Source organism: Acanthochromis polyacanthus, chromosome 23 (assembly GCF_021347895.1).
Source record: "Acanthochromis polyacanthus isolate Apoly-LR-REF ecotype Palm Island chromosome 23, KAUST_Apoly_ChrSc, whole genome shotgun sequence".
Taxonomy (NCBI): domain Eukaryota; kingdom Metazoa; phylum Chordata; class Actinopteri; family Pomacentridae; genus Acanthochromis; species Acanthochromis polyacanthus.
The window spans coordinates 329,301-342,492 of NC_067135.1; the positions used below are offsets into that span (position 1 = coordinate 329,301).

The 13,192-nt window shown below is 41.0% G+C and overlaps 1 protein-coding gene across 2 annotated transcripts in view; it reads right to left on the reverse strand.

Annotated features, from left to right (window-relative positions):
* Positions 1 to 11,495: 11,495 nt before the first annotated feature.
* The window catches only part of LOC127532391 (disks large homolog 4-like), a 50,394-nt gene continuing 48,697 nt past the window's right edge, over positions 11,496 to 13,192 (reverse strand). For both annotated transcript variants that reach the window (XM_051944005.1, XM_051944004.1), the window contains one exon: positions 11,496 to 13,143. In XM_051944005.1, the coding sequence (XP_051799965.1) occupies positions 13,037 to 13,143 (107 nt within the window). In that variant the 3' untranslated portion in view covers positions 11,496 to 13,036. The remainder of the gene's footprint in view (positions 13,144 to 13,192) is intronic.

The following is a 13,192-nucleotide window of genomic DNA, read 5'->3' on the forward strand; positions in this document are numbered from 1 at the left end:
TCCTAATGGGACCAGTACATTCCTAATGGTTTTACATCCTAATGGGACCATTATGTTCCTAATGGTTTCACATCCTAATGGGACCAGTACATTCCTAATGGTTTTACATCCTAATGGGACCATTACGTTCCTAATGGTTTTATATCCTAATGGGACCAGTACATTCCTAATGGTTTGACATCCTATTGGGACCATTACGTTCCTAATGGTTTTACATCCTAATGGGACCATTACGTTCCTAATGGTTTTACATCCTAATGGGACCAGTTTTCTAATGGTTTTACATCCTAATGGGACCAGTACATTCCTAATGGTTTCACATCCTAATGGGACCAGTACATTCCTAATGGTTTTATATCCTAATGGGACCAGTAGGTTTTACATCCTAATTGGGCCAGTAGGTTCCTAATGGTTTTACATCCTAATTGGACCAGTACATTCCTAATGGTTTGACATCCTATTGGGACCATTACGTTCCTAATGGTTTCACATCCTAATGGGACCAGTTTTCTAATGGTTTCACATCCTAATGGGACCAGTACATTCCTAATGGTTTTACATCCTGATGGGACCAGTACATTCCTAATGGTTTTACATCCTAATGGGACCATTACGTTCCTAATGGTTTTACATCCTAATGGGACCAGTACATTCCTAATGGTTTTACATCCTATTGGCACCAGTACGTTCCTAATGGTTTTACATCCTAATGGGACCAGTACGTTCCTAATGGTTTTACATCCTAATGGGACCAGTACGTTCCTAATGGTTTTACATCCTAATGGGACCAGTACATTCCTAATGGTTTTACATCCTATTGGCACCAGTACGTTCCTAATGGTTTTACATCCTAATGGGACCAGTACATTCCTAATGGTTTTACATCCTATTGGCACCAGTACGTTCCTAATGGTTTTACATCCTAATGGGACCATTACGTTCCTAATGGTTTTACATCCTAATGGCACCAGTACGTTCCTAATGGTTTTACATCCTAATGGCACCAGTACGTTCCTAATGGTTTTACATCCTAATGGGACCAGTACATTCCTAATGGTTTTACATCCTAATGGGACCATTACGTTCCTAATGGTTTTACATCCTAATGGGACCAGTACATTCCTAATGGTTTTACATCCTATTGGCACCAGTACGTTCCTAATGGTTTTACATCCTAATGGGACCAGTACATTCCTAATGGTTTTACATCCTAATGGCACCAGTACGTTCCTAATGGTTTTACATCCTAATGGGACCAGTATATTCCTAATGGTTTTACATCCTAATGGGACCATTACGTTCCGAATGGTTTTACATCCTAATGGGACCAGTACATTCCTAATGGTTTTACATCCTAATAGGACCAGTTTTCTAATGGTTTTACATCCTAATGGGACCATTACATTCCTAATGGTTTCACATCCTAATGGGACCATTACGTTCCTAATGGTTTGACATCCTAATGGGACCATTACGTTCCTAATGGTTTGACATCCTAATGGGACCAGTAGGTTTTACATCCCAATAGGACCAGTAGGTTCCTAATGGTTTTACATCCTAATTGGACCAGTACATTCCTCATGGTTTTACATCCTAATGGGACCAGTACATTCCTAATGGTTTTACATCCTAATGGGACCATTACGTTCCTAATGGTTTTATATCCTAATGGGACCAATTGGTTTTACATCCTAATTGGGCCAGTAGGTTCCTAATGGTTTTACATCCTAATGGCACCAGTACGTTCCTAATGGTTTTACATCCTGATGGGACCAGATTTCTAATAGTTTTACATCCTAATTGGACCAGTAGGTTCCTAATGGTTTTACATCCTACTGGGACCAGTACGTTCCTAATGGTTTTACATCCTAATTGGACCAGTATATTCCTAATTGTTTTACATCCTAATGGGACCATTACGTTCCTAATGGATTTACATCCTAATGGGACCAGTACATTCCTAATGGTTTGACATCCTAATGGGACTATTACGTTCCTAATGGTTTTAAATCCTAATGGGACCAGTTTTCTAATGGTTTTACATCCTAATGGGACCATTACATTCCTAATGGTTTCACATCCTAATGGGACCAGTACATTCCTAATGGTTTTACATCCTAATGGGACCATTACGTTCCTAATGGTTTTATATCCTAATGGGACCAATTGGTTTTACATCCTAATTGGGCCAGTAGGTTCCTAATGGTTTTACATCCTAATTGGACCAGTACATTCCTAATGGTTTTGACATCCTATTGGGACCATTACGTTCCTAATGGTTTCACATCCTAATGGGACCAGTTTACTAATGGTTTCACATCGTAATGGGACCAGTAGGTTTTACATTCTAATTGGACCAGTAGGTTTCTAATGGTTTTACATCCTAATGGGACCAGTACATTCCTAATGGTTTTACATCCTAATGGGACCAGTACGTTCCTAATGGTTTTACATCCTAATTGGACCAGTATATTCCTAATGGTTTTACATCCTAATGGGACCATTACGTTCCTAATGGTTTTACATCCTAATGGGACCAGTACATTCCTAATGGTTTTACATCTTAATGGGACCAGTACGTTCCAAATGGTTTTACATCCTAATGGGACCAGATTTCTAATTGTTTTACATCCTAATGGGACCAGTACGTTCCTAATGGTTTTACATCCTAATGGGACCAGTACATTCCTAATGGTTTCACATCCTAATGGGACCAATTTTCTAATGGTTTTACATCCTAATGGGACCATTACGTTCCTAATGGTTTCACATCCTAATGGGACCATTACGTTCCTAATGGTTTTACATCCTAATGGGACCAGTAGGTTTTACATCCCAATAGGACCAGTAGGGTCCTAATGGTTTTACATCCTAATTGGACCAGTACATTCCTCATGGTTTTACATCCTAATGGGACCAGTACATTCCTAATGGTTTGACATCCTAATGGGACCATTACGTTCCTAATGGTTTTACATCCTAATGGGACCAGTACATTCCTAATGGTTTTACATCCTAATGGGACCAGTACATTCCTAATGGTTTTACATTCTAATTGGACCAGTAGGTTCCTAATGGTTTACATCCTAATTGGACCACTACGTTCCGAATAGTTTTACATCCTAATGGCACCAGTACATTCCTAGTGGTTTTACATCCTGATGGCACCAGTACATTCCTAATGGTTTTACATCCTAATGGGACCAGTACATTCCTAATGGTTTTACATCCTAATGGGACCAGTACATTCCTAATGGTTTTACATCCTGATGGCACCAGTACATTCCTAATGGTTTTACATCCTAATGGCACCAGTACGTTCCTAATGGTTTTACATCCTAATGGGACCAGTAAATTCCTAATGGTTTTACATCCTAATGGGACCAGTACATTCCTAATGGTTTTACATCCTGATGGCACCAGTACATTCCTAATGGTTTTAGATCCTAATGGCACCATTACGTTCCTAATGGTTTTACATCCTAATGGGACCAGTACATTCCTAATGGTTTTACATCCTAATGGGACCAGTACATTCCTAATAGTTTTACATCCTGAAGGCACCAGTACATTCCTAATGGTTTTACATCCTAATGGGACCAGTATATTCCTGATGGTTTTACATCCTAATGGCACCAGTACGTTCCTAATGGTTTTACATCCTAATGGGACCAGTACATTCCTAATGGTTTTACATCCTAATGGGACCAGTACATTCCTAATAGTTTTACATCCTGAAGGCACCAGTACATTCCTAATGGTTTTACATCCTAATGGGACCAGTACATTCCTGATGGTTTTACATCCTAATGGCACCAGTACGTTCCTAATGGTTTTACATCCTAATGGGACCAGTACATTCCTGATGGTTTTACATCCTAATGGCACCATTACGTTCCTAATGGTTTGACATCCTAATGGGACCAGTACGTTCCTAATGGTTTTACATCCTAATTGGACCAGTAGGTTCCTAATGGTTTTACATCCTAATGGAACCATTACGTTCCTAATGGTTTGACATCCTAATGGGACCAGTACGTTCCTAATGGTTTTACATCCTAATGGGACCAGTACGTTCCTAATGGTTTTACATCCTGATGGGACCAGTACATTCCTAATGGTTTTACATCCTGATGGGACCAGTACATTCCTAATGGTTTTACATCCTGATGGGACCATTACGTTCCTAATGGTTTTACATCCTGATGGGACCAGTACGTTCCTAATGGTTTTACATCCTGATGGGACCAGTACGTTCCTAATGGTTTTACATCCTAATGGGACCAGTACGTTTCTAATGTTTTCCTCCAATGGTGTTCCAATTCCCATTAGTCCAGTAGAATCCTAATGGTTCCTAATGGTTTTTCCAAATGGTATTCTTCTAGATTTTTCAGCAGGGGACCGGGGCGAGTAACCGGGAGGGGCGTGGCTTCAGCCTCAGTGAGAGAGAGAGAGAGAGAACAGGTAGACACCCCCAGCTCTTACAGCTGGTGGGTGTGCTCTGATTGGCTTACAGCCCAGCACTGCCTGGGAGGACACAAAACTGCCCTTAGACAGGTCTTATCCTGCTACATTATTGTGATGTTCTGTTGTGTGTTGTTGTGATGTTCTGTTGTGTGTTGTTGTGTTGTTGTGATGTTCTGTTGTGTGTTGTTCTGATGTTCTGTTGTGTGTTGTTGTGTTGTTGTGATGTTCTGTTGTGTGTTGTTCTGATGTTCTGTTGTGTGTTGTTGTGATGTTCTGTTGTGTGTTGTTGTGATGTTGTGTTGTGTGTTGTTGTCATGTTCTGTTGTGTGTTGTTGTGTTGTTCTGATGTTCTCTTGTGTGTTGTTGTGTTGTGTGTTGTTGTCATGTACTGTTGTGTGTTGTTGTGTTGTTGTGTTGTGTGTTGTTGTGATGTTGTGTTGTGTGTTGTTGTCATGTTCTGTTGTGTGTTGTTGTGTTGTTCTGATGTTCTGTTGTGTGTTGTTGTCATGTTCTGTTGTGTTGTTGTGATGTTCTGTTGTGTGCTGTTGTGATGTTCTGTTGTGTGTTGTTGTTATGTTCTGTTGTGTGTTGTTGTGTTGTTGTGATGTTCTGTTGTGTGTTGTTCTGATGTTCTGTTGTGTGTTGTTGTGATGTTCTGTTGTGTGTTGTTGTGATGTTCTGTTGTGTGTTGTTGTGATGTTCTGTTGTGTGTTGTTGTGATGTTCTGTTGTGTGTTGTTGTGATGTTGTGTTGTGTGTTGTTGTGATGTTGTGTTGTGTGTTGTTGTCATGTACTGTTGTGTGTTGTTGTGTTGTTGTGTTGTGTGTTGTTGTGATGTTGTGTTGTGTGTTGTTCTGATGTTCTGTTGTGTGTTGTTGTGATGTTCTGTTGTGTGTTGTTGTGATGTTCTGTTGTGTGTTGTTGTGATGTTGTGTTGTGTGTTGTTGTGTTGTGTGTTGTTGTCATGTACTGTTGTGTGTTGTTGTGTTGTTGTGTTGTGTGTTGTTGTGATGTTGTGTTGTGTGTTGTTGTCATGTTCTGTTGTGTGTTGTTGTGCTGTTCTGATGTTCTGTTGTGTGTTGTTGTGATGTTCTGTTGTGTGTTGTTATGTTCTGTTGTGTGTTGTTGTGATGTTTTGTTGTGTGTTGTTGTGATGTTGTGTTGTGTGTTGTTGTCATGTTCTGTTGTGTGTTGTTATGTTCTGTTGTGTGTTGTTGTGATGTTCTGTTGTGTGTTGTTGTTATGTTCTGTTGTGTGTTGTTGTGATGTTGTGTTGTGTGTTGTTGTGATGTTCTGTTGTGTGTTGTTATGTTCTGTTGTGTGTTGTTGTGATGTTTTGTTGTGTGTTGTTGTGATGTTGTGTTGTGTGTTGTTGTCATGTTCTGTTGTGTGTTGTTATGTTCTGTTGTGTGTTGTTGTGATGTTCTGTTGTGTGTTGTTGTTATGTTCTGTTGTGTGTTGTTGTGATGTTGTGTTGTGTGTTGTTGTGATGTTCTGTTGTGTGTTGTTATGTTCTGTTGTGTGTTGTTGTGATGTTTTGTTGTGTGTTGTTGTGATGTGTTGTGTGTTGTTGTCATGTTCTGTTGTGTGTTGTGATGTTCTGTTGTGTGTTGTTGTTATGTTCTGTTGTGTGTTGTTGTGATGTTCTGTTGTGTGTTGTTGTGATGTTTTGTTGTGTGTTGTTGTGTTGTTCTGATGTTCTCTTGTGTGTTGTTGTGATGTTGTGTTGTGTGTTGTTGTGATGTTCTGTTGTGTGTTGTTGTGTTGTTCTGATGTTCTCTTGTGTGTTGTTGTGATGTTGTGTTGTGTGTTGTTGTGATGTTCTGTTGTGTGTTGTTGTGTTGTTCTGATGTTCTGTTGTGTGTTGTTGTGATGTTGTGTTGTGTGTTGTTGTGATGTTGTGTTGTGTGTTGTTGTGTTGTTCTGATGTTCTCTTGTGTGTTGTTGTGATGTTGTGTTGTGTGTTGTTGTGATGTTCTGTTGTGTGTTGTTGTGTTGTTCTGATGTTCTGTTGTGTGTTGTTGTGATGTTCTGTTGTGTGTTGTTGTGATGTTCTGTTGTGTGTTGTTGTGATGTTCTGTTGTGTGTTGTTGTGATGTTCTGTTGTGTGTTGTTGTGTTGTTCTGATGTTCTGTTGTGTGTTGTTGTGATGTTCTGTTGTGTGTTGTTGTGATGTTCTGTTGTGTGTTGTTGTGATGTTCTGTTGTGTGTTGTTCTGATGTTCTCTTGTGTGTTGTTGTGTTGTTGTTATGTTCTGTTGTGTGTTGTTGTGATGTTGTGTTGTGTGTTGTTGTGATGTTGTGTTGTGTGTTGTTGTGATGTTGTGTTGTGTGTTGTCATGTTCTGTTGTGTGTTGTTGTGATGTTGTGTTGTGTGTTGTTGTGATGTTGTGTTGTGTGTTGTCATGTTTTGTTGTGTGTTGTTGTGATGTTCTGTTGTGTGTTGTTGTAATGTTCTGTTGTGTGTTGTTGTGATGTTGTGTTGTGTGTTGTTGTGATGTTGTGTTGTGTGTTGTTGTGTTGTTCTGATGTTCTCTTGTGTGTTGTTGTGATGTTGTGTTGTGTGTTGTTGTGATGTTCTGTTGTGTGTTGTTGTGTTGTTCTGATGTTCTGTTGTGTGTTGTTGTGATGTTCTGTTGTGTGTTGTTGTGATGTTGTGTTGTGTGTTGTTGTGATGTTGTGTTGTGTGTTGTTGTGATGTTGTGTTGTGTGTTGTCATGTTCTGTTGTGTGTTGTTGTCATGTTCTGATGTTCTCTTGTGTGTTGTTGTGTTGTTGTGTTGTGTGTTGTTGTCATGCTCTGTTGTGTGTTGTTGTGTTGTTCTGATGTTCTGTTGTGTGTTGTTGTGATGTTGTGATGTTCTCTTGTGTTTTGTTGTGTTGTGTGTTGTTGTCATGTACTGTTGTGTGTTGTTGTGTTGTGTGTTGTTGTGATGTTGTGTTGTGTGTTGTTGTCATGTACTGTTGTGTGTTGTTGTGTTGTTGTGTTGTGTGTTGTTGTGATGTTGTGTTGTGTGTTGTTCTGATGTTCTGTTGTGTGTTGTTGTGTTGTTCTGATGTTCTCTTGTGTGTTGTTGTGTTGTGTGTTGTTGTCATGTTCTGCTGTGTGTTGTTGTGTTGTTGTGATGTTCTGTTGTGTGTTGTGATGTTCTGGATCTCTTCCTCTGAACTCAGACTAACACAGCAGTGGACGTGCTTTCATGTTGTGGGTTTTCTTGGTGAGACATTAATTAGTTTTCTGGCTCGTTATGAACCAGGCAGCCTGTATTTAGTTGTGATTATCCACAGCTAACCTGGGGGGTATTCCATGAAGCTGGCTAAAACAGGCTGGGCTTACGCCGGTAAGCGTGGCTTAAATAAGCGGCAACTTTAATCTCAGCTGCAAGTAGTTCCACAAACGAGGCTCAGCTGTTTTTCAGAGACGCTTATTCAAGCCAGGCTTCCCTGTGGCCGCCACAGCTGTTGGTCGTGTGCCCAGACTGCCTATTAATACACACATAATGCAGTCAGTATTCTGCTCTGTACACACATACTGCTCTTCTCATGTGTGTGCGGCCTTTGACACTTCTAACCTTATACCTGAAGGTTTTATGCTTTATTTGACACAACACAACATCCACAGGTTCCTCATCAATGAAAGGGCATGTCATGGTTGTGGAAAAGGTTGTGGTTCAAGAATACTGTGCTTATATAGACCTGTGTCAAATCAACACTGATTGAATTTCTGCAGTGGTTGATGACTTTTGTTTCCTCACCCTGAAGTTTGTCACACTACTGTGGCCCAGAGGAGATCAATCTGATGAAATAAAGCTTTTAAAACCCATTGAAGACATTTTTTATGTGTGTATAAACATATTTATATTTATGAGAGAAAGAGGCTACAGCCTGGTTTTGTGTAATGTGATGGAGGTTTTCACTTTTTACTCTGGTAGGCCTAATCCATGTTCTTGATGTGACAAATATCTATCCACCATAGATGAATAAAGCAGCAGGTAACACCTAAAACCAAAGGAGGAATACTTTGGAAAAAAGGGGCAACTTCATGTGGAGATGTTTCATCAAACACTCAAACTTTGAATGAAAAAGCAGAAAAAAACATGTAGGCCTACAGAGGAGATGTCATGTTTATCAGAGATGATAGTGCTACTGTGGCCTACATTTAAATAAGGGAGAAGACACAAATGAGCTGTACACTAAATAGTTCTCTCATCATTTGGCCTCACCTTTGGATTCTCATCATGATCAGATTGGACCGCTGGTCAAAGGAAGGTATTCTTTATGGAAAACTGTGGCTGTTGTGTCCTGCTTATTTTAACACAATCTGTGCCTGTTCCTGTTACGTGTTGACTGAACTTTGAGGGTGAAAGAAGAAAGAAAATCAGATATTTCCAAGTATTTACCGCTGGTGGATTCGAACCCACGGCGCAATGAAAAGTAAAACCACATTTAATCTACTTAACTACGCTCTAACCACTGAGCCACAGTTACACACTGTGACAAAATGTGTAATATGATAGAGTTTGATTCACGGTTATTCCGGCGTTATTTAAAAAAGGTCTCAATGTATGTCACCGAACAAGAACATCATTGATTACAGATCAAGATGAATTTAATGTGTAACATGCGGTTCACAGGCGTCTTTCTGAAGCTCGTCAGAACCTTCTCTGACATGGAGCTAAAGTAAGCTTGACTGTTAGCCTGTCCCGGACCAGGCTTGTCGCTCTGGCTGAGTTACCATGGTTACCAAGCCAGGCTAGCCCTAAGCCTTGTTGGTGGAACAAAACTCTCACTAAAGTTAGCGAAGCTGACCGAAATAAGCCAGGCTTAGACCTAAGCCAGCTTTGTGGAATACCCCCTGAACCATCACCAGATGTTAAACACCTGACAGGATGTCAAAGATCTCTGTGGATGAAGAGGGACGTTTATGGAGTGATCAGTGATGAGTCAGACTGTGGTCTCTGATTTTATTTCTGGATTCCATCGTTTCCTCTCACCATTCCTAAAAATACGTGCTTGTATTTCAACAGCACATTTCTTTTTACCCTGTGTAGGTGATATTTACATGGATATAGACTTTATTCAGGAGTGATGCTGACATTTTTCGCAGAGGTTTTCTTTATCTGGCCTCTGTATTGCACACACAGCCAGGTTTGGTCGGGACAAATCTGTGACCAAACATCTGGAGACGGAAACTATCACCAGTTAAAGTGGAACAGTGGCACCAATACATGAGTATCCCGTCATAAACTTTCGTCCATACGTCGGACCTGTCTGTAAAACACACCAAAGTGAAACATAAAATTTTACAGTTAATAAAGTATGGCACTGAAAATAACATCTGTGGTTAACAGAACAAATTACAGCTCTCTACAAATCAGCATCTTCACATGACTGCGTCTTTAATCGTTCTCCATGCAGAACCTCCTGACATCCGTTATAGAACAATGTGGAGCTCCATTATTTCTGTGTCGGTTTTTCCACTCTCAAACAGAATGAAATAGGAAAGGCGCTCCATTACAGCCGTTCCAGATGTGTTCATGAGCCAGACCAGCTTTAAACTTTTCTTAATCAGCGACTTCCGGTGTTGGAACAGAATAAAACAGCCGTATTTTGTATTTTAGGTTAAAATGCTCGAGCAAAAATCCAACACTGTGTTTAGGTTTTAAAAACTGGAAAACAACCAACGCTGTTTAACAGAAAAACGGATCAGCGAACCACACATGTAGTGTACTGCTATCATCATGGATGTTTCCTCCTCCAGGTCCAGGATTCTATCAGGACTTCAGCTGCAGTTCTTTAATCTGACCACCAGATGGAGACAATATTCCTCCTTTTTCTAAACTTTTCCTTTCTTCCTGATAGAAACCAGTTCAGACTGTAGGTCCAGCATCGTTCTGTTCTCTGTTTCTACCCAAACATTATAAACTGTCCTCTGTGTTCCTGGCAGTGAAGACATCAGAGGTTCTGTTGGTCTGTCTGTGGTTCAGCTGTTGTTCAGTCTTTTAATGAGGAGCTTCTTTGTTTCCCTCACAGATCTTCTGCTATCATCTTCACCTGATACTATAAACCACATCAGCTGTTTGCGGTTTCATGTCCTTCTTTACTGGAGCCTGAAATCTGCTTTAAAATGAATTATATTTAATAAATATTAGTTAAATGTCAGTGATGATTCCTTATCCTGAGTTAAACCCAGCATAGCAGGAATCCTTCAGGTTTCTATTTCTTCTGTAGCCTGATGTTATTTAAAACCTTCTAGATCTCTGTTGGCTTCTTGGACCTCCTGAAAGTGATTTTTGGTTTTGGTGTCGAGTCTCTCCAGGTTCTAGGAGATAGAGGTAATAAAAGGTAAACCTGTCTGGTTGTTAGTTTCCTGGTTCTATCCCCAGGAACACCTGCTTTACCTCTGCTTTGATCGTCCTTAGAAAACATCTGGAGGAACCCCAGGAATCAGAGCTTTACAGAACGTGGTGGTTATCTTGTCCTCTGGAAAGAACAGGTTCTATATGGAAACACATGAGTTTATCAGTCCTTTATAGGTGAAAGCTGGATGTGTCTGTCTGTGTCTTTTGTGATGACCTTCCATCTCAACACCAGCTGTGCCTGATCAGGACTGAGGGTCACCACCTGACTGAGCACATCTGCAATCATTTATTGCTCTCCCTTTTCAGCCAAAGGGTCCTCGCTGACGGGAGTTGTATCTATGGAGCTCCAGCCTCAGTGGGTTTTGGTGTCGTTTGTGCTTGAACAGGATTGTGAATTAGTTTGACCAGGCAGTAAACATTTGTTGTTCACCGTGCAGTGGTTCTCTCCATGTTGTATCAATAATGAACTCTAAGTCTGATGTACTGAAATACTTTCACATTTCTTAAAGCTGCATGTTTCAGATGTGTTAAAATAGAAGTCTATAAGGGTTTAATTAATAAAAGTGATTTATTTCACCACCAATAATCAGTGTTTTATGAATTTAAATGGCTAATGAACAGCACCATCCAGCTGTAGCTTCAGTGTTTGTCTCCACAGGAACCAGACATTCAGCTTTTATAAGCAATTTATTTCAATATTTCCGTATTTAGAACTAATTATTTCATTTTACAACAAGCTGCTCTTCAGACCAGCAGCGTCTGAATCACAGGATCATCAACAGAAAGTGTTGGTGCTCAAACAAAACACGTCAGGTGACCTGTGAGATGACATCACATCATCACTTAGGATTACATCATCATCATCATTAGCATATTCACACAACCTGATGTCAGTCTGAGGAGCCCATTGGACCAGCAGCTGCACCTACGGCACTCTGGGTAACAGAGTCCTGGGGTCACAGGAGGCTCCGCCCACGATGTACAGGTGTGTTACCAGCTGAAGCTTTAGCTCCGCCCTCAGAGGTTTATTTATTCAGGTAATGTTGATCTCCAACCTGTTGCTAGGAGCCAAGGATCATGGGTACTGTAGTCCAGACCCAGACTCCGATGAGGACTGGGAGGTCAGGGGGATTGTGGGTACTATAGTCCTTCTGTGCTGTAGGTATTTGTGGGTTATGTCGTCCTTGTCAGCTGCTAGAAACTTTGGGTAATGTAGTCCAGAGCTTTTTGCTTCAAAATGGAAGTGCTTCAGTTTGTTTTACCTCCATGTTGTTGCTAAGCAACCAGAAAGATGGCAGCGCTGAACACAGTCCAAACTGCAACAGAGGAGGGTTGTGGGTGTTGTAGTCCATATTCGTCCTGGCACTGAGGGGTTCAGGGAGTTGTAGTCCCACTAGAGGAGCCATAGACAGTGAGAGTTTAGTCACCATGAGGGGAATTTAGATTTTCATCCCAGCTGTGAGTGGTTTTGTGCAGAGGGGGATTGTGGGTCATGTAGTCCAGCATGAAGTCTGTTGTAGTCCTGACCAAGGAGGATTGTGGGTGCTGTAGTCAAAACAGATGATGGCAAATTAGAGTTTTGTAGTTCAAATCAGGAGCATTGTGGGAGTTGTAGTCCAGAGAAAGGGAGGTTTGGGATATTCAAGCAGTGGAGGATTGTGGGAGTTGTAGTCCAGACAGAGGGAGGTTTGGGATATTCAAGCAGTGGAGGATTGTGGGAGTTGTAGTCCAGTGGTTGATACTTTAAGCCCTGAATAGACTGTGTGTTTGAGCCCCATCGTTGTATTTACAGTCACACAAGTCTTTATGTACACTACACATACACACACACACACACACACACACACACACACACACACACACACACACCATTTTCACATCACAGAAATAAATCAATAAATAAATAAATAGATAATCAATAAATAAATAGGATAATATAAATACTTGAATACCAACTGAACTCTACAGTCTCTGATTGGTTATTTACTGATAATACATGATTATTGAACCAACACGCAGCCAATCAGATGACAGGTCTGTCCTCTTCTCCTGGTCACCATGGCAACAGAGCCCATCCAATCGCTGAGCTTAATCTTTATTGTCCCGTAGAAAGAAAGAAAAGGATAAAAAGATGGACGCCGCTCTGTCAGGCCCCGCTGGAGGGATGGCGGTTTTAATGGAGATGGCGTCCAGGGCTGGCAGGGGCCAATCAGAGTCTGTCGCGGGCAGGGACCCAGATGTAGGGACCGCTCTGTTCCTCGATGACACCTTTCACCTGGTGGTACACCTCCTCGAAGCTGTCGCCGTGGACGATGGCTGGAACAGACAAACCATAATATCAGCAGGGAGCTGTGGCTGCTGACCC